This window comes from Herpailurus yagouaroundi, unplaced genomic scaffold, assembly GCF_014898765.1.
Source record: "Herpailurus yagouaroundi ecotype Mexico unplaced genomic scaffold, PumYag 67690, whole genome shotgun sequence".
NCBI classification, from domain to species: Eukaryota; Metazoa; Chordata; class Mammalia; order Carnivora; family Felidae; genus Herpailurus; species Herpailurus yagouaroundi.
Window position 1 is genome coordinate 1522527 of NW_024420490.1, and position 26625 is coordinate 1549151.

Here is a 26625-nt window from a genome sequence, read left to right on the forward strand (position 1 = left end):
CCCTGCCGGCTCCCTTCCTCGCAAAAAGAAGACGTCACGGGCTGAAACAATCCTTTCTTTTCCTTTGCTAATATCTTACCCCATCCTTCTTCTGCCTATAAAAATCTTCCATTTGGTACAACTCCTAGGAGCCCCTGTCTACTTCCTCCATGGGATGCTGCCTGAATCATGAATTGTGGAATAGAGCCAAGTAGATCTTCAGACTTAACTCGCTTCAACTTTTGTTCTTTGACAGTATATATTTCCTAAAAACAATGATAGTTTCCTACATGAATATAGGGTATTGATAAAAATTCTGAAATTGATACAATACCAATGAGAAAATACAACACTATCACCTATGTATGGATATCCAAAGTGTGCCAATTGCCTCAGTAATGCTTCTTATGGCAGAAAGAAAGAAGGAAGGAAGGAAGGAAGGAAGGAAGGAAGGAAGGAAGGAAGGAAAGAAAGAAGAAAGGAAAAGAAAAAGAAAAAGAAAAAGAAAAAGAAAAAGAAAAAGAAAAAGAACCCAAACAAACCCCAAAACAAAAGCGGAGGCTGGGCTCTAACCCTGTTCACAGGCTGCATTTAGTTCTTACATGGAATGTCCTTCCATGGGAAACACTTCCTCAGTCTTTTCCATTAAAAGCACAGACCAGTTATTTTGTAGAATGTTCCTAAGTTGGGATTTGTCTGATGTTTCCTCATCATCAGACCAAATTTGTTTAATCCCTCAGCTTTAGAGAAGAGTTTACTTATTTTCCATGCTTTAATTTTTTTTTAATTCAGAAGGGTGCAAAGGAGGAAATAATGAACGTCCATGTTCCTGTATTTCCTATCTTTCTTCTCTTTTACAGATGAAATCTTTAAAAAATTTTTTTTAATGTTTATTTATTATTTTGAGAGAGCGAGAGAGAGCGAGAGAGAGAGAGAGAGAGAGAGAGAGAACGAGTGGGGGAGGGACAGAGAGAGAGACACAGAATCCAAAGCAGGCTCCAGGCTCCGAGCTGTCAGCATGGAGCCCGATGCGGGGTCCAAACCCATGGACTGTGAGCCATGAGATCATGACCTGAGCCAAAGTCAGACGTTCAACAGACTGAGCCACCCAGGCGCCCCTACAGATGAAATCTTACAGCTGATAGAAATGTCCCCTGATTGCCTTCAGTCCTTTTCCTACACACAGTGAATGGGGCCTTCCACTTAAAACCCTTCAATGGCTCCCTGTTCTCCCAGGACAAGCCCAGGCTCCTGACCCTGACATGCATACCCTTCTCCAGCATTGTGGCCCCTCTGCTTGTCCCACCTCTCTAGTTAGTTCTAACCCAGTAAACCCCTCCGGGGGAGGAGGAAGCAGAGGGCAGTGGCAAACCTTACAGGGGCCTTGTGGTGCCATGGAAAACAAAGCACCTGTAACTATAAAAGAGCAACAAAAATCGAAGGTACATAATCACAGGCAGAAAATACAGGTTTAAAAATCAGCAAGATACACTCAGGGGGGTCTAGGACCAGATTGCTAGCCTCTCTGAGGCAGTTTCCTGGTTTGTAAAATAAGGAAATAATATGTACCACACAGGGCTGTTGTGCTGATCAAGTGACACTGTGTAGCTGGTACGTACATATTTACATATCTACATATATATGCACATGATCGATGTTTTTCGCCTTATCTACACAATGCCCTCAGTAGGCATTTCACAGATGCCCATTCCCTTTCCTGCCCCTTCCTTCTCTTTCCACTTTCCTCTGACTTTATACAGGTCAGGGGGTTGCAGTGACTGCTATCTATGCTTCTGGTAAGCTGTGGCCCAGCCCACAGAAGGGTCACCGTCACAGAGATGGCCCCACACTCTTGGAAGCACCACCCTCAACTCCAAAACGGAGACAATGGATCCTTGCTGTCCTCATCAAGAACGCTGTGGCACTTAGGATGCTGTCTGTGTCCCGCTGAACACCGCAGTCTAGAACTAGCAGCATAAGGTGGGCTTTCTGATCAGCCAGCAGCTGACAGCTCGCCAGGCCTACGAGCACAGGCGTTTAACCCCCATCTCACAACTAAACACAAACAGCAAATGAGGTGTCAATGTCACAGCCCTGCAAAAGGGGTAGGAAAAGAGGTAGGATACCACATGACCTTGTAGGAATTCCAGTAAAAGAAAAGAGAATGCCCATTTTACCAAATTTGGTGAGTGACATCAGTAATAAAATGCCCAACGATATTGCATAGAATGTTACCAACACAAAGACACTTGAGACGACTGGCTTTCCAGAGCAAGATATACTCAGAACATGTTTCCTATATTCCAGAATGATCATACTACAGTCTATGTTTATAAGCCATAGGCATGTAACATTAAGGGCCATTCTAAAGATACTATATCTTTTTAAAAAGTTTTTAAGTTTATTTTGAGAGACAGAGCAGAGGAGGGGCAGAGAGAGAGGGAGAGAGAAAATGCCAGGCAGGTTCCATGCTGTCAGCATGGAGCCCGACGCGGGGCTCGAACCCATGAACCATGAGATCATGACCTGAGCTAAAACCAAGAGTTGGATGTTTAACCGACTGAGCCACCCAGGCACCCTTAAAGATACTACATCTTAACAAGAACAATTGCAACCTATAAGAAAACCTTCCCCTATGGTTTGGTCCACCACTGATAATACTGAACATTCGTTCACTGCACCAGTGACTAACAGAAAAACTATGAACAAAATTTAACATTTTGAATGAGAAATGTATTAGCAACACAAAGTCTCTGGAATGGAAACTCTCAGAAGACAGGCTTGTGTGTGCCCAGAATGGAGCCTAGCCCTCTGGAGGACAAGTTCTGCTGACTACTTTCTTGCTAATAAAACAGCAAGAAGAAAAATGCATTAGAATCCCCTGGAAGCTTCCTGATCATTACAGGCTAAATCTACACTGAAGTTTTCCCACCAGTGAGACATTTAATGTGGTAATTTTTCACTAAAATAATACATGTTACTAGTATTACTTAGCTTTATTTGAAGAGACTTTTTTCTCATCTTCAATTATGCAGTGCTCACAATTGGGTTTTAATTGTTCAGAAAAAATCAGAAAATAATTCAAATATGTAGTTATAATCATAAAATTATACTGAAGGCTATAAAGTAGAAATGGCTTTAGGCATCGGAACTTAGACTAAGGCCAAGACAATTAAGAACCAAAATACACACTACTTTAAGGATTAAACAAAGGTTCGGAAAACCACAGAACCTGAAATAAGCAGAGAATGTCATAATGCGCATATTTTGGCACCTGACTTTTTTTTAAGTTTTATTTTATTTATTTTTAGAGACAGAGAGAGAGAGGGTGAGCAGGGGAAGGGCAGAGAGAGAGGGAGAGAGAGAATCCCAAACAGGCTGTGTACTGTCAGCACAGAGCCCAATGAGGGGCTCGAACTCACGAACCACGAGATCATGACCTGAGCCAAAATCAAGAATCAGACCTAACTGATGAGCCACCCAGGCGCCCCTTGGCACCTGACTGCTTTTAAGAGAACAAGATTTTTTTCTAATGTTTATTTATTTTTGAGAGATAGAGTGCAAGTGGGGGAGGGGCAGAGAGAGAGGGAGACACAGAATCCAAAGCAGGTTCCAGGCTCGGAGCTGCCAGCACAGAGCCCGATGCGGGGCTCCATCTCATGAACCGCGCGATCATGACCTGAGCCGAAGTCAGACACTCAACTGACTGAGCCACCCAGGCGCGTCAAGAGAACGAGATTCTTCAGTAGGACCTGAAACTATGGGAAAAAATAAACCCTTGTTGAAACTGAAATGTGTCTGAATTCTTAGAATGGTTTCTTACTTTGCATTGATTATTAATTTAATCTGTTCTCTCTTAAAAATGATTACAAAAACAATATAATTTTCAAACTGGGGAGATTCACTCAAAAAGTTTCACAAATTGGGGGCACCTTGGTGTTTCAGTTTATAACACGTCTGACTTCAGCTCAGGTCATGATCTCATGGTTTGTGAGTGCGAGCCCCACATCGGGCTCTCTGCTTTCAGCACAGAGCCCACTTCAGATCCTCTGTCCCCCTCTCTCTCTGCCCCTCCCATCCCCTCAAAAATAAACAAACATTAAAAAATTTTTTCAAAATTGTTATTTTTTTTAAACCTATCTGCAAAGCCTTGGGTTTATTTGCCAATATTCCCAAAGCACTATCAATAGGGTATTGGCCCATTAACATGTCTGGACCTTAGTGGTTAGGAGTCACAGTGAAAGTCCAACTGTGTAAGGTAGAATCACATCCCCAACACTCCCTGGCCAGTCGACCTTGAGTTAGTTTAAGTAAGTCACTTTGCACCTCAGTTTCCTCACCTGAAAAATGGAGTAATCACAGACCTTACTTCATAGACCCATGAGGAGTGCAGGAGTTGATACAGAGGGAGTTCTCAGAGCAGTGTCTAAATACATAATAGGACATTTACTAAATGTTAGCTATAGTAACTATTATTACTACAGGATGATTCAGCGAACTGTGAGCTCCCAAAAATGTTCATAAGATTCCCTATTAAGGGTTTTTGCTACAAAAGGCAAACAACAAAGCATCTATAATTGAACATTTTCATGATCTGGAGCTGGGAGAGATTATTAAAGAAGCCACAGAAAGCATACACTAACCATTAAGGAACAGAGCAATACATTTAAGAAATTTGTATTTATTAATGTATAGAAAAATATGAGTGAAAAACAAGGCAAAAGGGGGAAGATATTTACATCACAAGTAACTGACAATGAGGAGCATTCAGAATGTGTAATGAGCCCCTACAAATCAGTATTAAAAAAGACAGACAACTCACCCAAAGGAAAATGATATGAAGCTTTCCACTGGATAATTTGTTCAGGCTCTGGTTCATGTTCATCACTGCTCTGAGGACTTATTGATTGACATCCATAACCATTACGAGCACATTCTAAGTATGGGGGGCATGGTGACTGACTACTTTAAGGTACTGCTGGTAAGTAGAGAGCATGAATTAAATCATGGAGTCTGTATAGTGGACAAAATCAGCCAGCCTTTGTTCTATGAAACCACCTGAGAATCTAAAATTCCACATGAATCATTCATGTTTGGGGCATTCTCCCTTAAAACGTAGATAATGACAGTGAAAAGACATTTAGGCAGGAACTCTTGAGAATTCACTGTGCCTTCCATTTTCAAAAAAATAACAAGAGAAATAGTACTTTTCGAGTCACTGACCATAGGGGGAAACGTATGGCACTGTGAACCAAGATCATAGGCTTGGCAAGTTGACTCCGAGACGCCGTCTGCCTCCTGGTATTCACGCCCTCTGTAAGCTCTTCTCTGAGTGTGGGCTGCACCTAGTGGTGTGGCTCTAACTGGCAGAATCGGCACAAGTACTGGGATGTCACTTCTGAGACCGGGTTACATGAAGACTCTGGCTTCCACTTGCTCATTCCTTCTTACTCTCTGCCTCGTAGGCTCTGATGAAGCTAGAGGCCATGCTGTGCACGAGCTGCCCTATGGAGAGGCCCACGTGGCAAGGAGGTGACGGCGGACTGCAGCCAACAACCTTCAAGAAACTGAATGCCTGTCACCAGCCACAAGGGTGTGGGCTTCGAAGCGCATCCTTCCGCATTGAGCCCTGGGATTGCCACAGCCCTGCTGATGTGTCCACCGCAGCCTTGTAAGAGTCCCTGAGCCAAAGACCACAGTGACACTGTGAGATAACAAATGTTATCTTCAGCCACTACGTTTGGGAGTAATTTGTTATGCCACAATATAGATAAGTAATACAGTGAGATTGATACCTACCAGGATTTACTGAGTAGCTACCGTACGTACAGCATTAGAATCTACTTTTTACAAAAATGTTCTGAAGCAGTGATTTCTATTCCCACCCCCCAATTTTATTGAGATGTAATTGACAAGGCTCCTTTCTGTTTTTTCCTCCCATGAAAGCAAAAATACATTGACAATAAGAGAATGTATTTTTCCTATGGCTGCTATAAGAAATTACCACACTTTGTGGCTTTAAACACCACAGACTTGTTATCTAACAGTTCTGGAGGTCTGGAGTCCCAAAATGGGTCTCAACAGTTTAAAATCAAGGTATCAGAGTGGCCTTCTTTCTGGAGGCTCTAGAGGAAAATTCATTTCCTTGCCTTTTCTACCTTTTAGAGGGTGCCCCTATTCTTTGGCTCGAGGCCCCCTTTCATTTTCTTTTAATTTTTTTAAATGTTTATTTTTCAGAGAGAAAGAGAGACAGAGTGTGAGCAGGGGAGGGGCAGAGAGAGCGGGAGACACAGAATCTGAAGCAGGTTCTAGGCTCCGAGCTGTCAGCACAGCGCCTGACATGGGGCTTGAACTCATGGACCACGAGATCATGACCTGAGCCAAAGTCAGATGCTTAACCGACTGAGCCACCCAGGCACTCCCCCACCCTTTTTAATTTTAGAGAGAAAGAGACCACACAAGCAGGGTAGAGAGGCAGAGGCAGAAAGAGAGAGAGAATCACAAGCAGGCTCCATGCTTAGTGCGGGGCCCGAAGCGGGGCTCAATCCCACAACCCTGGGATCATGACCTGAACCGGAATCAAGAGTGGGACGCTCAATTGACTGAGCCACTCGCCACATAGGCACCCCCCACCTCCATTTTCAAAGCCAGCAGGTGCGTCACCTGGACCTGTGCTTCCACTGTCACTTCGTTCACTCCGACTCTTGCCCCCTTCATGTACCCAGACCCTTGCAATTATATTGGGCCCACCTGGACTATCTGGGCTACTCTCCCCATCTCAAGATCCTTAACTTAATCATACCTGCAACATCCCCTTCACCATGGAAAGTAACATATTCACAGGTTCCAAGGATTACAGTGTGGACATGTTTGGTTTTTTATATAACTTTTTTGATTTTTTTTTTTTTTGAGAGAGAGAGAGTGAGAACACACCAAGGAGGGGCAGAGAGAGGGAGAGAGACAGAATCCCAAGCAGGCTCCACGCTGTCAGCACAGAGCCCAACGTGGGGCTCTATCCCACGAACTGTTGAGATCATGACCTGAGCTGAAATCAGGAGTCGGATGCTCAACAGACTGAGCCACTCAGGCACCCTGAGTGTGGACATTTCTGGGCCTACTCTTCAGCTTACCACAGTGAGGTAGGCCCTATGTTCTCCAAAGAAATTGTTTGGATTGACGTGTATATACTGTAAAGAAAACTAAAAGGTTGGGGGAAGTGAAAAGAAAAAACTTACAAAATTAAGTTTTTCCAGGGGCACCTGGGTGGCTCAGTTGGTTAAGTGTCTGACTTCAGCTCATGTCATGATCTCGTGGTCTGTGAGTTTGAGTTCCACGACAGGCTCTGTGCTGACAGCTCAGAGCCTGGATCCTGCTTCAGATGCTCTGTCTCCTTTTCTCTCTGCCCCTTCCTGTCTGTCTGTCTGTCTGTCTCTCTCTCTCTCTCTCTCTCTCTCTCTGTCTCAAAAATAAACATTTAAAAAAAATTTTTTTAGGTGAAGTTTTTCCATACCAGAACCATCCTCAGTTTTTAAAATTCCAGATGATACTTTAAAATACCTACTAGCAGAGACACTGTGAAGGAAGATGGGGAGCAACAGAGTGGCTGTTGAGGGCCAAACTGTGATGCAGTCAGAAGACAGAGGGGGCGTGAGGACCAGAGGCCCAAGTTTCTTGGGCAGGACTGATATTTTCCTAGAAATACAGGTTTATGTCCTTCTGAATGAATGATACCAGTGTTATCTGTATGTCAGTTTGCAGCAAGGAAAATCAGATTGCTTTGTAAGAGATGGTAAAAGTCACTGCAAAAAAAAACCCCAAAAAAACAAAAAACCACAAACCCAAACCCAACACAACTACTTATTCCTGGTTTAGCCAAGAGCTAACATGAAAAATGTGCGGCCAATGGGAAAGGAATGTGGTGCTGTCAGAGACCTGACAGATTGGATTCTTTGTAAGTGATGCACTGTCCAGCTCAATTCCTGGTATCAGCTGCCTTCCCAATCACCACGGCATGAAACATCTGTTTTCTGCAAGGTTAGCCCAACTCCACAGAAATGGGCCTTAACCAAAGGAAAGAGAGAGATGCTAAAAATCAATTCTAATAACTATTTAGGGGAAAGAACTCAGATGAAACCGAGTCTGACTCACGAGAAAGCTTTCCAATCTCCCTCAACTGGATGTCCCTTGAGAAACATGTATTTTCCTGGTATCAGGGATGAGATGGTAGCAGTGTATGCCCCTACCTCTCTCCCTCTACTCTGGTAATGATACAATCATGTCGGCATTACATTAGTGAGATCGCAAAGCTTATGCCAAAAGCCAAACATAACCCAGACGTCCATGTCAAATCCCCTTACCGTGAGTAACAAAACCATCAAAATATTGTAAACGGAACATGTCTAGGACCCTGCCAGTGACAAAAGCATTTCAAAAAATATCTGATGCAGCAAAGCACCCAAATAAAATGAATTTAAACAGTCCTTCGGGTTTATAATGGAATTTGACCTGGAAAGGTGGTTTTAAAAAAAAAGACAAAGGGTCACCTTGACTTAAATGACTTGATAATAAAATTTATGCAGCATAATTTCACCAGCCAATATGGCTGAGTACAGACAGCCAAAACTATCAAGTCTGTAGGCAGTAAGTACTTTATAATACCTGAATTAAACTGTTTGTCTGGTACTGGACAGAGATGCCCCAAACTTTGGATTTGTCACTTAATGTAATGTGAACATGGGTGTGTGTGTGTGCGTGTGTGTGCGCACGCGCACGTGTGACAGAGAGACAGCGACACTGAGAAGAAGGGAGAGGACGCTTCGTTGCTGGGTTTATAAGAGACTTTTTCCAAATGGGTTTATATTGACTCGATGATGCACATGCACTTCTAAGCTACTGGCTTTTCTATCCCTCCAAAAACGTTTTTGAAAACAAATCTCAAGTTTAGAATTTATAAAGACAAAGTAGAACAGAAGTGTAGCCTTTTTAAAATTGTTTTAAATCTTTATTTATTTTTGAGAGAGAGACAAAGTTTGAGCAGGGGAGGAACAGAGGGAAAGGGAGACACAGAATCCGGAGCAGGCTCCGGGCTCCAAGCTGTCAGCGCAGAGCCCGACGCGGGGCTCAAACTCATGAACTGCAAGTTCACAACCTGAGCCAAAGTTGGACGCTCAACCAACTGAGTCACCCCAGAAGTACAGCCTTTCAAAGTGACATATACGCATTCTCTCATTAGGTAACATAGAGTGGTGCTAAGGGTAGAACAGAACCTAACATGAACCATACACTTAGTGTCAGTGGGTTCATGGAGAAACTGGCACTCTCAGATACTGCTGATGGAAAAAGTATAATTGTGTTTCGGGATCGCAGCCTGACAATGTGTTTTACTTATTTTTTTAATGTTTATTTATTTTTGAGAGAGAGAGAGAGAGACAGAGTGTGAGCTGTGGAGAGAGAGGAGACACAGAATCCGAAGCAGGCTCCGGGCGGTTGGCACAGAGCCCCACACGGAGCTCGAACCCACAAAGCGCAAGATCACGACCTGAGCTGAAGTCACTCAACCGACCGAGCCAACCAATCACCCTGACGTGTTTGTTTTAAAATCAAACATGCGTATACCTTGTGACCATCACTGGAAATCTACTGCATCAAAATAAGTGCCATAGGGAAGGACACGTGTATAAGGGTGTTCACTGCAGACCAGTGTGCAGTGGCCGAGCTCTAGGAACAAAGGGAGTGCCTGCTGACAGGCAGTAGGCAAACGCATCACAGTCCACCCATGGCACGGCATACCGCCATTACTACCACCACCACCGAGAGAAACAGACTCAAATACAGAGAACAAACCAGTGGTTGCCAAAGGGAAGGAGGACGGGGAGATAGGCGAAGGGGATTCAGACGTACCATCTTGCAGTTATAAAATAAGGCACGGGGATGAAAAGTACAGCATAGGGAATGCAGTCACTAACACTACAACGACGCCGTGTGGTCACAGACGGTAGGCAGACGTACCGCAGCGAGTATACCGCAACGTACACCGTTGTCGAACCACTATGTGATACAGCTGAAACTGAGATGTCAACTATACTTCAATTAAAAATTTTCAAAGTCAGGGTGCCTGGGTGGCTCAGTTGGTTGAGCGTCCGACTCTTGATCGCAGCTCAGGTCACGATCTCATAGTTTGTGAGACTGAGCCACACGTTGGGCTCTGCGCTGACAGCACAGAGCCTGCTTGGGATCTTCTCTTCTCTTCTCTTCTCTTCTCTTCTCTTCTCTTCTCTCTCTCTCTCTCTTGTCCCTCTCCCACTTGCGTGTGTACACGCATGCTCTCTCTCTCTCTCTCAAAAAAATAAACTTCAAAAAATTTTTTAATTAATTACTTAAATAAACAAAGAGAGCCCCTATAAGTAGATTGGGAAGGATTCCCATGAGGAGCTGTTTGATCAAAAAAGATGAAAAAATGCATTTATAATATGGTTCCATTGTAGTAAAACAATGACGAAACAATCCTGTATAGGGGTGCATTTCCATGCATATATACTGTCAGTGTAGAAAAGCGAGTGTGGAGAAAAACACAGCAAGATCTAATTTGAGGATCTGTGTCAGCTATATCCTAGAGCTGCAATGTATAGGGAAGGTACTGGAAGGAACTGGAGGGAAGCAAACTCAAAAGCAGAAGAAAAAAGCACTGTACTCAAGGTTAAAGCATATGGGCTTTAACACTTTCACACTTATTGTTATAAAAATTATGTATAACGGTAGGCATATGTTTCAGAGAATTAATCTGAAGAGTTTTTCTATACTCAAAAATAGCCAGAAAAACCCAAAGAAGAAAATAATGGCTCCAAGGTTTCTGCTTAATGATCTCATGCAACCATTTTTAAAAATGAAATTGGCCTTATACACTTGGGAGTTTTCTAAGTATGCTTTTGAACTTAGAAGTCCACTTAAGGATAAGCCCTCCATAACAGTACCTTTATCAACAGATACCAGTATCTCATTCAGGAATACACCTGTTCATAAGTCACAAGGCTGGAATGTGCCTGCAGGAACACTCTGAGTCACCAGTGGCTAGGAAATCAGAAGATGCAGGTGAAAGTCCTGGCTTGTCCAGCAAGTCTTTACGAGGACGTGAGCAAGTAGCTCATCTGTTGGATCTTAGTGTTTCCATCCATAAAACGGGGGTGGAAAAAAACAGGGCCCACACAGTCCGGCCCTAACACTCTATGAATTTTTCCTGATCTTCTTTGCTTGAAAATCCCCAGGAATATTTGTTAATTTAAGTGTAATTACAGATTCAAAAATGAGCACATTTCAGAGAAAGCAGTCCCTTTTTTCTGATCACTAAACCCCAGAAGCCACCATACCTTTAGGAATAGGTTGGGAATGCTTTGCTCCGTGGTCCAGTTTGAAGTCCAAATATAAGGTTGGTGTGCGAGTGTAAATCTTAGACTGAAAAGGAAAAGGAAACCATCAGAATCTTTCCAAAAATAAAGTTCTTCTTCACTTCAGCTGGGTGCTTCTCTGATGGGCCTGGGGCCTGGATGACTGTATTAACAACTCCTCCTTGGCAATGCTGTTAAAGCAAGGGGATGGGCTACCATACAGGCCCCTCTGAAGGGTCTTCATCTAAAAGTTAGCCCTCCTAGCTTTACAATATGGTTGACAAACTAATTTCAGGATGACAGCTATCTCCCTCTAACCATTTCTCAAATAGGGTCCCAGGTTAATAGTTTATTGGCCAAGGCTTGCCTCCAGCCTTCTACTTGATAATAGCAGGGTAGCTCATGTCCCAGTGTGTGCTTTTTCCCCAGGTCTCGATGAAGCCATGTCCATTAAAAAAATTTTTTTTAAGTGGCCAGTAAATATTTGTATTTGTTCTAACTCTGCCCTCAGGCGAAAAAAGGTCATCCGCCACCACTGGCTTGAAAAAGCCACGACTTCAAATGCAAGAAAGGCCAACTTCTGCAAGATTTTCCACTGTAAACAGTGGCTTTGATTCCATCAACAGTTAAGCAGAGTTTGTGAGCCGATAGGATACCATGTTTTGAATCACTGGCACAGACCAAAATCCAAGGGATTATCGCTGTTGCTATGAACTTTATGATGTGTCTCACTGTTTATCACAAAGCCCCGGTGGTTCTGTTTGACTTTTTAGAAACTGAAAACACACACAAAAATGAAAAAGCACGTAACACCAAATGTGGCAAGGATGTGGAAAAAATGCAGCTTTTCATACACTCCCGGTTGGACTAGAACTTTGTATAAACACAGTAGAAAGCTGCTTGGCAGTACACGGTACACGTGAATGTATATGCATGACCTATGACCCAGCATTCCATTCATATGTGGACCCTCAAAAGAAATGTTCACCTAAAGACAAGTATATGAATCTTCATAGTGATACTGTCAGTAACAGCCCAAACCTGGAAATATTCCAGATGTCTTTAACGATAGAAGGGATAAATGAATTGTAATCTACTTACACAATGAAATACTATACTGCAAGGACAGTGAATGAACCCAACTATATGCAACGACTTGGATGAATTTCACGATCATAATACTGAGCAAATGAAGGCAGATGATCATATACCATATGATTCCATTTCTATAAAGTTCCAAACGAGGCAAAACTAATCTATGATGTCAGAAGTCAGGAAAGTGGTTACCTTGGGAAGCTTAGTAACTGGAAGGTGTTAAAAAGGGGACTCCTGGGGATGAACAATTTCTGCCTCTTGACCTAGCTTCTGCTTCCATGGGCATGTTCACTTGGTGAAAACTTTCTGAGTTATACACTTGATTTGTATACTTTTCTGTGTCTATATTTTAATAAAGAGCTATAAATAGACTGTGTAAATAGACCAAAAGAGAGAATCCAGAGCCCACAATTATTCACTACCCTTGATAAATGCATCATTTTGCAGAGAATAATTACGTAAATGCTATGAGGACAGGAACATGGCTGCCTTTTTCACCCAGGGCCAACCCATGCTGCCTATCACATAGTAGGTCTTCAATAAATAGTTATTGGCTGACTTTCATAATGGAAAATCCCATGAATAATAAATTTATTTACAGTATACATAAGGCATTCATCAGTATCTTTACCTACCTGTAGCAAAATGCCTCTCTTCAGGACACGTGATTTGGTATGGTTAAATTGTATGTCTATACATTAAATTTTGGAATTACAGAACTGTAAATAATGCTATCAGAAGACTGTTTCCTTTCCTATGAATGTCTCATGTATTAAAGCTTCGGGCTTTAAAAGTTCTGGCAGGTGGATTTATGTGGCTTAGAAGGCCACGCTGCATCAATACAGCTTCAAAGACTACAAAAGCAAATGCCCCTGTGCACACATAAATAAAACCAGAGAGACCTATGGCATCAAGTACAACCTCAGGCCAAAGACTCACAATCAATCTGAAGACCTTGAAACACATAAAACAAGGGCAGCGCCCATGGGACACAGGATCAAATTCTCTACAACCCTTAGATGTATATGGCACCATCTGGAAAGGATCTGGTTTTGTCTGATGAGGACTTCTAAAATTACCTCTAAAAAGATCAAGCGTAGGGGTGCCTGGCTGGCTCCATCAGTGGAGCATGCGACTCTTCATCTCAGGGTCATGAGTTTGAGCCCCACGTTAAGAGTAGAGATTACTTAAAAAATTTTTTTTAATAAAAAGATCAAGGGTAAACTTCATCTAATATCGATGACTCCCCTGCCCAGGCAATATTTGGCTCTCTTCTAGAAAAAGAATCCCTGTTTGGTTTAAGTGTCTTTCCTAACCTCTGCTTCAGTGGCTGATGCAGTATCCCTGCCTCCAGCCAAGAGATTAATCACAGAGAGTCTCTTGGTTTAATTTTCACTAGAATTCTCCCAGAATGTAGTCATAATGCTCTTGAGCTGGAAACCTGGAGGCTTTGATGCTAGCATGGCTTTTCCTGCTGACTAGCAAAGCACTTATCTTCTTCTGGGCTTAGTTCACTCATCAGAAAATCCCATGATAGGACTCACTGACATTTAAATTCATTGCTGGTTCTAAAATCCTGAGTCAGAAAATTAGTGTTTTCCCCCACATTTTAATTTTGAACATTCCCTTCTGACTTCTCAGACTAGAGCTGTCGAGAAGGGAGAATGTGGCTGGGGGCAAGGAAGGACAACTAGAACTGTGTTAAGTAAGAAGGGGGCCACTGGTTAATGGGCTCTACTCTTGCCCTCAAACTCAGTCATCAGTCTTGCTCCCCTGGCTAGCTCTTTTGCCATCCTTCCTGCCTCTAGCTTCTCAACCTGATCCATACTGTCCAAATACCAGTCACCTCTCTAAGACTGCAATGACACAGACACACATGTGTGCATACACACACAGACTTCTGTATTTATGTACTCATTTACAAAAATTTAAACAGAAACCAACGAGAGACACTATAAAGCCACAGATAAAACCTACCATCTTGCAAGTGTGAAAAGGGCTAAAGGGGATTTTTTTACTCATTTTTAAGTGTTTTCCACATCTATAGCCTAAAACAGAATTCCAATTCTAATATCCTTTTCTGTACTGAAAATGGAAACATTAAAGGTTTCAATACAACACATCTTGAATAATCAATACCCAAAACATAAATGTACACTGTTCTATTTCAATTAATCCATAATGAGATAAAATCAATTTGGAAGCTGTATATAGGTGTATACACGTATATATACATGTACATATATATAGACACACATATCATGCGTTATATATATGCATAGTTTTTGAAAAGCAGATAGGTTTTTAATTTTGACCCTCCGTGGTAACTGTTGAAATAGCAAATGTAAATTATGCTCATTTAACACAAGGATAATGCTAGCCTCGAATGCACTTTGAGCAAACCTAGCACATTCTTAACTGTGTTCTGTTTTGTTTATTATTATGTATAGTGTTAAACTATTAATATGGTCCTCAAAAACAGAATGAGAATTTAATTAAACAAATCATTCTTTTTCTGGTTAAAACTTAGCTATAATGTGTATCTATTAAAATAAATCGGTCCATGACAACCTAAAATAAAACATTATTCCTCAAATCTGTTTCAGCATGAACAGAACTAATGCACTTCAAGTCCATCAGTGAAATTGTTTTCTTTTTCCTTTTCTCTGTTTTGGTCCTGATCAATAGTGCCTGTACAGGGACTAAAATCCAAGGCTATTCCTCTTTAGTCTTTCTTCTCATTTCATAGATTAAAAGCATTTAGGAAACTTATCTTTGAAGGTTTTAGTCTGCATTTGAAAAATCAAATGTCTTTTTTAAGACATTTGAAATCTTAGATTTCAAATATGCAGGGAAGGGAACAGAAAACTCTTCAGAAAAGGTTAAGGGTAAATTCTGGCTAGCCTAGACCAACAGGGGTGGCTCCCCAATCCAGACAACCTGGTCTCTCTTTCTCTAGAAATATGTCAGAGTCAAACCTTTAACAAACCTAACATACCGCTCCAATAATGACCACAAAACACCCAAGACCAAACAAGATCTCCGAAATCACTTCCTTCCGAAGCCCAGCTACCTTCATCTTCTATCCTTCAAAGACTTCCTGCTTGCCCTGGCTTTTAGCATGATACCCTTGTCGAGCTGGCTTCCTGCCTGTACGTTCATTCGTAAATGTGATCTTAATTAAGGAGATGAAATCACTTCCACATGGAAGCCATATGGCTCAAAAAGTCTTCCCAAGAAAGAGAAAAGAGCACACTGTTCTGGTTGTGCTGTGTGAGCATGGCAAAGGGCATCTCTCTCATTTTGCCTCTGCTCCTTTCACAGGTAATCGGAACCCATCTATCCCTGAATGCTGCTCATTTTGCCACGGTGCTGGCCTTCCCTAAAAGCAAGTGACAGCAATGTGTCACATGGCAGAGCTGTCAGAAATAAATGCCCATTTCTTTTTGGGCATGATTTCAAAATCCTTTTATGATTTGGTGATTTCTCAGGAAATGCACTCAAATCCTCAATCTTACTATACCTTGCTTAAGCAGACTCCTCTAAGTAATTGTACCAACGAGTGTAAATCCTCAATATCCGAGAAGAGAAAGAAACAGTATTTTCCTTCTACCTATTCCTGGACCCTCACCCTCATGTTGGATAATCTCCCTACTGTCAGAGATCATGTTTTATGGTTTGTTTGGGCCTTCTTTTTTGCATCATTGCTAACTTTTGATAAATATCTTTGCACATAAATCTCTGACCACATTTCTCTTTTTTTCCCTTCAAGGTGAAATTTGGGGCCTGAAGGTCTAGACATGTTAAGGGCTCTTGGTGTATCTGTAGGTTTATGGCTAAATGTGATGTGGCCAAAAGCAAACTGGTCAACACAATCAAGTGATTAAACAGCAATTTTGCTGAACATGCCTACTGTTAGTCATTGGTTGTTCTAGTCTTCGTAATTTTGCTATACCACAGGGCAGTTTTTCAACTCTACATGCTCTAAATATTGGTCCCCCCCCCCCCATTTAACCCCCTATTGTTAGAAAGTTAACTCATTCCAACAAATCACCTATTGTTGCACATTTAGATTTTTTCCCCAATGCGTCCTTGTCACAAACACAGAAGGGAAGGATTAATTTCTGGAGGGGAGGGAAAGGAAAGGAAAAGAAAAAAAATCTGAAACTCTTGGGAAAAATAGACAAAAAGAAAAAGTAAGAAAAAAAGCCTAACCTACAAAAAAGTTTAAAGGCATGGACTCCATAGTACAAACACTGACATTTGGACAGCCAGGGTCTAGCAGCATTTGTTTTTGAACAAAAAATCATTTTTACAAATTCTTATACTAACTGAATTGCTTTCATCCAAATTGTCAAATCGCTTAATAACTGCCTGTACAAAGTGCCCATTTCATCAAAATGTTGACCATATTATATATTTTTATTTATTTAATTTGGGGAGGGCAGAAAGAGAGGAAGAGAGAGAATCCCAAGCAGGCTCTGTGCTGTCAGTACAGAGCCCAACATGGGGCTCGAGAACCCATGAATGGTGAGACCATGACCTGAGCTGAAATTAAGAGGTGGACACTTAACCGACTGAGCCACCCAGGTGCCCACCATCATATTTTTTTAATCTTAGCTAATTTAAGAAGCAGAAATTGTTATCTCCTTGCTCTTTTAATTTTGCTATTAGTTTGGGTGATATTACTATTAACTTAATAAATACTATTAAGTATGATTACTATAAGAATAACAATAGCTAAGTATGTAAGGGCTTCATATGTACTAGGAACTATTTGGGGGGGGTTATATATTAATTAGGACACTTGTACATCACTTTTTATGAAATACTGCTCATTACCCATTTAAGTTTTCACTCATTACTTAGTTCCCTCATTCAAGATATACTGATTGAGAGCATGTAGTGTGTTAGTCACTGGATATGCATATTGGTGAATGAATAACAGATCTGCTAAGCGTTTATGGAGTTTACTTTCTAGTGAGGAAGACAAGCAAATACAAAATTACACATGCTATAAAAGAAGTAAATAGGGTGCAGAGAGAGAAAATGAGGAGAGTAATAGATGGCCCCAAATGAACAGAGTTGGGGGTAAGTGGTTTCCGGGCAGGACAGGAGTATGGCATTGCAAAGGCCTTAAGGCAGTAAGAAGAGAGTGATATGCAGACACAGAGGTGGCTGGAGAAAATGGCACAAGATGAGTTCAGAGAGTCAGAAAAGACCTGGTCAAGTGCAGGCCACTGTAAAGTATCTGAGATTTCCTTAAAAGTACAACAGGAATGGCGTGTCTGGGTGGCTCAGTTGGTAAAGCGTCCAACTTCAGCTCAGGTCATGATCTCGTGGTTTGTGGGTTTGAGCCCCGCGTCCAGCTCTATGCTGACAGCTCAGAGCCTGGAGCCCGCTTCAGGTTCTGTATCTCCCTCTCTCTCTGCCCCTCCCCTGCTCACCCTCTGTCTCTTTCTCTCTCTCAAACATAAACATTTAAAAAATTAAGTAAAAAATAAAAAATAATAAAGTACAACAGGAACATGCTGATCCAATTTTTATCTTAGATGTCTTGAGCCACTATTTGGAGAACTGGAAGGGAGTAGAGAACAGCCCCCTGAAGAGGCTGCTGCAGTGGGCTGGCTGGGACTGGGCAGGGGACAGGAGTGAGGTAGATACATTTCAGATAGATTTCAGAAATAGAAAGGTTTTGCTGAGGGACTGGATGTGGGTGGGGGAGGAAAAGGAATAACGGTGACCACCATGTTTCTTCTTTGAGCAGCACATGCCATTCATTAAGATGGAAAAGACTGGAAGAGAAAGGAGTTCTCATTTGTTTGTTGTCAAGACACGTGGGAATAGGGGGAACAAGACTTCAACTTCTGTTTATTTTTTTTAATTTTTTTAAAGTTTTTATTTATTTTTGACAGAGACAGAGTGCGAGCATGAGCTGGGGAGGTGCAGAGAGAGAGAGGAGACACAGAATCCGAAGCAGGCTCCAGGCTCCAAGCTGTCAGCACAGAGCCTGACACGGGGCTCGAACCCACAAACTGTGAGATCATGACCTGGGCCAAAGTCGCAAGCTTTACCGACTGAGCCACCCAGGATCCCCCAATGTTTTAAACGTGACAGGCCTGGGAACACGAGAAAAGAGGTGCCTGAATGAGTCCACAGAACTCAGAGGTGAGTCGTGTGCCGTGAATATCAGCGTGGGACTTGTAGGACTATAAATGGCCTCTATGTTCATGGGATGGACAAGACCACCCTCGAAGATGATATTCTACGAGAGAAGACTCGGCTGAGATCCAGAGAACTCGTGTGTGTAGGGGTCTGGTAGAGGACAAGGGACTTACCTGAGAAAGGAAACTGAAGGAGCAAGGAGCACCCAGAGATGCAAGAACCCACCATCTCAGAGACCAAAGAAAAGAGAGAGGGTGACGAGAAGGAGGAAGTAGTCAAACCATGTAAGGAAGAGTTAATGTGAAAAGAAAAAAATGACTTCTGAGTTGGGCCACAGGGAAGCCAGTGGTGACTCTAGGCACTGATGGGGGTGGATGCCAGTCTGAGAGCATCAGGAAGGCGGGGGAGTGGACACAACATGTGCAGACAAATCTTCTGTGGCTATGAAGAGGGACCCGAGAATGGGGGTGGGTGTCAACAGAGTTTGGTGCTTCGCTTATCAATTTACACAAAAGGATTTTTTTTTAATGTTTATTCATTTTTGAGAGAGAGAGAGATGACAGAGCACGAGCAGTGGAGGGAGAGAGAGAGAGAGGGAGACACAGAATCCGAAGCAGGCTCCAGGCTCTGAGCTGTCAACACAGAACCCAATGCAGGGCTCGAACTCACAAGCCACGAGATCATGACCTGAGCCGAAGTCGGATGCTTAACCGACTGAGCCACCCAGGCGTCCCGAAAGGTGGGCTTTTTTTTTTTTAATGTTTATTTTGAGAAAGAGGTAAAGAGCGTGCACAAGCGGTGGAGGGGCATAGAGAAGGAGAGAGAGAATCCCAAATAGTCTCCATGCTGTCAGCACAGAGCCCAACTCAGGGCTCCAACCCACCAACCATGAGATCATGACCTGAGCTGAAATCAGGAGTCGGAAGGTTAACTGACTGAGACACCCAGGTGCTCCTGAAAGGTGCTGGTTTTTTAAAAATATATATTAAGGCTGCTAGTCTTTAATAACAGTTGCTGTAAAAATCTCCCAGTTTGTTTCTGACTTTAATTTCATTTACAGCAGTTTTAACATGGGTCAGATCTATCAGTCTTTTCCTTCTGATGCTTTTAAACTTAGAAAGTCTTTCCCCATCCAAAGATCACGTAAATGTCTTCCTACATTTTTCTAGTTCTACATTTTAACATTTAATTCTTTGATCTCTGTTGAATTTATTTTGCTATGAGGTATGAGATCATGAGCTAAACTGGTGTCCTTTTATATTGAATGGTGAATCACTTGTCCCAGCTGACATATTCTCGTCTTTTCCTCAACTGATGATAGTCTTCTGGAGTCTTTTGCAGGTAGGTTCCCTTTCTGCCCATCACAAGGAAGAGCCTTAATGCAGACAACTTCACAAGTAGCTCAAGAGTCCAAACTAATCAACGAAGATCTACTCCATAAGGAGTTCTTGTCATGATCTAGTACACTTCCCACTGGGCCTCCCAATCTCCTTGTCCTTCCACTACTTCCCTACTCTCATGGTCTGCTGGGCTCTGCATGGGGGAGAAAACCCATCAGCACAGACCCCTTTTCTCTACCACGAACACCTTCACACACACACACACTCAAGAAACTCACTGCCAGAACCTTTGGCCCCTGTGTGGAGAACCATACCTTCCTCTGTCCCCCGGAGATCCTAAATCTTTGAGGAAGTGAAAAGTACATTTACCACATTATTTAAAGCAAACTTCTAATTCTCGTTGCTCAGAATAGGCTGAAATGGTAAGGCTTCTGTCTCTAATCCAAAGCACTCGGATTTCTGAGTTCTTGATTATTCTAAAATATTCTGATAAGGGGTGGGAAAGATGAGTTTCCATCCTCAGTGCCAAAGGTTATCATGGGGGGCTTAAAACCTTATAATCGTAGTTTGACATATACATGAAGTGCTACACAAAGAAACGACAAGGAACACTTGGGCAAACCGCCAACAACTCTTATGGGGTGAGAGAGAGGACCAGACAACATTTTTAACTTCTATCAAACATAAGGGATTGTGGGAAATCTCAAGCATCAAGCTGTCCAGCTGACCAAGAATTCCGGACATAGTCAAATTATTCTCTAGTCCTTTCCTCGACTTTCCTCGAGCAGCCCTGTTGTCCATAGTAACATTCTCAGCCCTCTCCTCACCTTCTATTTAGGAGAGGGGTAGTGAGGAGAGAAGAGCGAACGGGGAAGGGAATAAAGGTGCTGACAGGGCTCGCAGGCCTGACATTTAACCGGAGGCATGTTGACTGTGAAACCGGTCTCGGACTCCTTCACTCTTTGAGTCAGCATTCTCGCCTGAAGTTGGGTTACAGATGTTCTAACTTTTTGGAAAATTAAAACCAGACGAAGAACAAATACCCATCCTTTATATGAGTAACCCATCCATAATTTTACAAAGGCAACAGTACAATAAAACCACAATGACCTCCAAATATGCCAACAGGGAACCTTTCTATCCCTTGTCTCCTACCCATGGGTAATATGTTCCAAGGTTGAGTCAGCAAATCTATTAACAGATGCTAGAATATTCCTCACAGGGCTTTTTAATATTTTTTCATCGCTATTAGTTACATTTGGTATTTACTAAGATGCTTTTAAGGGTTCTTGCAAGAAAGTGCATGAATAGGGTGTCTGGGTGACTCAATCGGTTAAGCATCTGACTTTGGCTCAGGTCATGAACTCACGGCTCAGCTCATGAGTTCGAGCCCCACGTTGGGCTCTGTGCTGACAGCTCAGCCTGGAGCCTGCTTTGCAATCTGTGTCTCCCTCTCTCTCTGCACCTCCCCTGTTCGTGTTCTTTCTCTCTCTCTCAAAAGTAAACAAACATTTAAAAAAATTAAAAAGAAAAGAAAATGCATCAAGATGGGAAGCTGTTTGGCAAAGATAAGACTTCACAGAGAGCTGGAACGGATACCTCTGTGCAGATATGATAAAGGGGGAATTTATTATGGCACAGGGCTTCTCCTACGTGATCATTTGAAGGACAATCTGATACAGTCAGGGGTATCTGCTTGTACAGACATATACCTGAAGGTACCTTTTTGGTGTCTAAAGAGAGAGAGAGGGAGGTTCACTCAGAAGCTTCCTTCCAGGAAAAAGAAACAAGACATTCCCAAAGTGGGAAGAGACACACTTAGTAAGTTTCTGCACGAGGGCCCGATGGCAGAGGTACTGCACAAATAAAAGGAGGCAAAATTCAGGAAACCTGAGTCTGGGCCTAGGTTCCTTCCACAATGAGCTGTGTGACCTTGGAGAAGACCTTCACCTAGGTGGGCTGATCTCTCATGTCTGTTGCTGCCTGACATTCTGACCCCAACATAAGAAAAAGGAAAGGTAGGTTTTGGTTGGCTCTGCAAAGCTTCTCATCGTATCAGGAACTCTAAACTCTTGCTGCCCTAAGAACTTCACTCATAGCCTAATACCCCATTACAACAATGGAAGAGGTAAATGAATGGGAAACTTCCTGTCCACCTGCTACATAAATAGGCCGCAGACAGACCCTATGTCGTTTAGTCCAAAGCCTGATGAAGCCAACTCGAATTCTCATACATCCAGTTGCGTTAAATATATTCCAAATAAACACATTCTGAGCCATTTAGAGCCTGCCTACCCCACACATGCCCTGCGAAATTGTACCCACCATCTGCTAGCAGTAAGCAACACCCTGCAGCTACAAAAGTCCTCCACCTGCTGCTAGCGTTTGGAGCCCTCTGACCCAGAGACCCTCTACCTTGTTGCTGAGTGACATCACCTAGACAGGTAAGCGCCTTCCCTGATTTCCCCTACTCCCCCGGGAGGTCCCTTGCCCTATTCCCCTTATCGTGTCACTGTCTCCAGAAGGTCTCCAGCCGTGAGGGACTTACTTTCTCATGCAAGCTTGTCGACACACCACCCAAATAAAGCTTGGGTGTCACGGCCTCTCTCACACCTGTCTCTTCCTTAATCAACTTTGAAATTTCCAAACTTACTACACCAACCCTTCTAAATGAAGTATACAAGCAGGCTCCCAAAGTATTAAATTTGGCCTCCCCTCTACCCACAAACAAAAAAGGAGGTTCCCTACTATTCAGCAACAGCTCCACAGAATTGAAGAGTTGAGCAAATCAACTGAAGGGCTGAGATCTATGGAAGGGGTCAGTACTTACCTCCCACGCAGGCGAGTAAGCAGTGGTCGGCTCCTTAGGAAAATTACTGATCGGTCAAGAACTTCCTCTGAACCCTTCAATAATCCATCTCTCCTCTTAGACCTCCCTGTCTTTAAAGTGTCCACAGATAGGGGCACCTGGGTGGCTCAGTCAGTTAAGCGTCTGACTCTTGATTTCAGCACAGGTCATGATCTCACGGTTCATGAGATCGAGCCCCGCATCAGGCCCTGTGCCGACAGTGTGGAACCTGCTTGTGATTCTCTCTCTCTCCCTCTTTCTCTACCCCTCCTCACTCGTGCTCTCTCATCTCTCTCTCTCTCTCTCTTTCTCTCTCTCAAAATAAATAAATTTTAAAAAGAGAAAAAAAAAGTTTCCACAGATAAAAACCTGCTCTCGTCAGAAAGTCTGATTTATGTTGGCTTGTGCCAAACTGGTAAGGACCTATGAGCGTGTGGCTAAGAGCCCAAACTGGAGCCAGACACCTACCTAGTTGGAATGCCAGCTCTGTCACTCACTAGATGCACAGCTAGTCTCACTAGCCTCCCTTCCTTCTCTCATGTTGCTGTGAGCATTTGTGAGAACCCAAGTTAAACCATGTAATATGCCTCCTCAGAGTCTCTCAGCCTTGCTAGCTCCTGAGCCCTTGCCCACCCCACCCCCCTACCCCCGCCACACTGACTGCCAAGTTCTGAATGGCGGGAGCTGCAGCAGCTCCAGAGCTCCTGGGCTTGACCTGACAGACCCATGGAAGCTCTGGATCCAAGCCCAGACTGGAATGAGGATCCAAGTCACTGGATGTGGTATGTGCCCTCCTCAGAGAGGCTGCCCGAAGTGGCTGGGTGACACAAGCCAGAAAGGAAGGGCATTAGCCTCAGTGGGGCCAACTTTGGCCGAAGAGGGATGGAAGATGTGGAATGACAGGAAAATTCGTCTCTCTTTCTCCGTTACAAAGTCCCGAGGTACAGTTTTCCATCAGGCATCCTGTGCCTCCAATCATCTGCCTCATTTCCCTTCTCCCTCACACTCGCTGCCCCGGGATTGTACAGAAGTCCTGCCTTAGGCTCTGTCTTCCAGAGAACCCAAGTTAAATTGGGAGGAAGAAAACGCGTAAAGCACTCGAACTTCACTGCCCAGTACTGTTACCACCAACCATATGAGGCGAACGGAGACGTGCTGTGAGTGTAAGAGACACACAACATTTCCCAGACTTGGTCCAAATGATGTAAAATAGCTCATTATGAACTTACATTGATTATATGTTGAAATGACAATATTTTGGATAATTGGACTCAGATATATGATTAAAATTAACTTCATCTGTTTCTTTTTACTTTTTTAAAAATGTGACTATTGAATATTTTGAATTAGATGTTGCTTCCAATATGTTTTTACTGGACAGCCCCTAGAATTTAGTACCTCACAAGTCCACGAAAGATGTTACCATTTTCATTTCCATTCCCAAGAAGTTCTAGACATTTGCTGCCAATAAAGCCTGATGATAAAAAGGAATGTGGGAATAGAAAGGGAGACAGATAGGGAAAAGGGGATGAATATGTATTAAGTACGCTTAATGTCATTAGACACATTATGTATCACACAAATAACTCGAAAACTATTCGTTATTATCCCCGCTTGGTGGATAAGGAAATAAGGGCTCAAAAATAGTTTTCCCAAGGCAACAGAGGTATTAAACAACATAGCTGAAAACTGAACCCAGGTCAGCTTAACTCCACAGTTCATGCTTTTTTTTTTTTTTTTTTTTGATCTATCATACTGTCCAAGCATTGGCTCTAATGGTACAGTATGGTTTTGATAATGGAGGCTTTTTGACATATGTTAGGGCTTCCCAGAATTCCCTTAAATCACTTAATAGGTCAACTACACTAACCAAGTTAAAAGCTACTGCTGAACACAAATCAATCAATATTTACTCCACCCCCTTTCTCTGGCCTTGGGTGCACAGAATGGAATTCAATTGATCATACATCACAGTCCACATCACATGGTCATCGTACATCCATGAGAGGCCCCGCCTTGTTTTGTATTTTTTCCCATTATCCCTAATTTCAATCCCATTCTCCCACTGGTTCTTGGTTGGGCATCTGTAATGAAATTCCTCTCAATATACCCTTCATATGTTTATTCAAATATATAGGTGTCCTTGAAAAATAAGTGATATTGTGGCATAAATGCTTTCCTGTTCTGACTTATGCCACATTATTTCCTGAAATCTAATAATATGGATAGAATTAAATACAGTCTATTGCTTCTGGCAGCTACATCACACTCCATTATATGTAACCACCATATTTGACTTATCCATTCCCGAAGTGGCGAACACTGACATCATCTCTGACTCCTTTCTACCACCCAGGACGCTGAGATGATCATTGCTGTGTCTACTTGGTGAAGTTTTGCTGGAGCAAATATCCAGGAGTAGAATTACTGGGGCACACTCCATATTCAGTGTTCCCTTCAGTAAGCAATGCCAGTTCACTCTCCACAACGAATAGCTATACTCGCGTGCCACACATGAAGCCTCTATTTCTTTCCATCCTTGCCGGCATTTGCCAATACCCAACTTTCTAACTTTGGCCAACCTGACGGGTGTTCGGTGGCAGCGTATTATTTGAATTTACATTTCTCTGCGTGTTGGCTAGAAGAACATCTCTTCATATTCTTATCAGCCTTCAATAGTTGGGTGGAGGATTTTCTTAAGACCTAGTGCCTGGAGTTGCCACCGACACAAGCATCTTTTCACAAGAAAACAGGAATGTTTCACTCCAAAGGGTAGAGGCACTACAGAGACATGGCTTTGTTCTCCCAACTATGTTAATGCCCTGACCACATCTATCTGTTTTCTGCAGCTATAACTGCTCTAGGGCTTGGAGATTTGGTTGTGTAATGAAATCTCATGGAACTAGGGCTGGTATTCCAATAAATGTGTCTCTTACTACCTTCTGGGTCTACTTTCAAAGTGAGATGAAGGAGAACTGGTGTACAATGAATTCAAGTTGGGAAGTCCTGATGGAGCCACATCCAGCCTGGGGAAAAGCCAGGCTGCGGTGCTTATGAAGAAGAGAGTCTGTACCGCACCCAAGCAAAGCAGAGTTAAAGTTGGGTAAGGATGCTTTGGGACTTCATTTAGAATGTACTTAGAAATTATAATTTCTGTTGATTTGGTTTATAAAAGCAAGGGGGTTTAGATCAGGAGCTTGGATTTCTTCTTAGAAATTTGATGATGAAGGAGATGTGTGTTCAAGACTAGGACATTTTAATTTTTTTTAGTGTTTCTTTTTTTTAATTTTACTTTTTATGTTTTAAAATCTACATCCAAATTAGTTAGCATCTAGTGCAACAGTGACTTCAGGAGTAGATTCCTTAGTGCCTCTGACCCATTTAGCCCATCCCCCCTCCCACACCCCCTCCAGCAACCCTCAGTTTGTTCTCCATATTTATGTGTCTCTTCTGTTTTTCCTCCTCCCTGTTTTTATATTATTTTTATTTCCCTTCCCTTATGTTCATCTGTTTTGTCTCTTAAAGTCCTCATATGAGTGAAGACTAGGGCATTTTAATATTTAGGTAATTTTGATGCTACTACTTGGGCTTCTCACACACCTCTCGACATAGCTGGGAATAATTCAACAGGGAACTAGGATAGGGAGTAAATGTGCAGTATAGAATAGGATGTGTCTTGGTAATTATTTAATGAAAATAACTCTCTATATTCATTTCAGACCCTTCTGCGGGTAAAATTTATCCCAGAGAGTTGACGTTAGTTTCGGTGAAAGGAGGTCCACAATGACAAACTTCTCTCCTTCCCTGAGGCTGGGGG

At 42.6% G+C, this 26625-nt stretch overlaps 1 protein-coding gene across 4 annotated transcripts in view; it reads right to left on the minus strand.

Annotated features, from left to right (window-relative positions):
* Nucleotides 1–26625, minus strand: part of PIR (pirin) — a 90549-nt gene that overhangs the window by 24433 nt on the left and 39491 nt on the right. For all 4 annotated transcript variants that reach the window (XM_040468300.1, XM_040468301.1, XM_040468299.1 and 1 more), the window contains exon 6: nucleotides 11343–11427. In XM_040468300.1, coding sequence (XP_040324234.1) covers nucleotides 11343–11427 — 85 coding nt within the window. The remainder of the gene's footprint in view (nucleotides 1–11342; nucleotides 11428–26625) is intronic.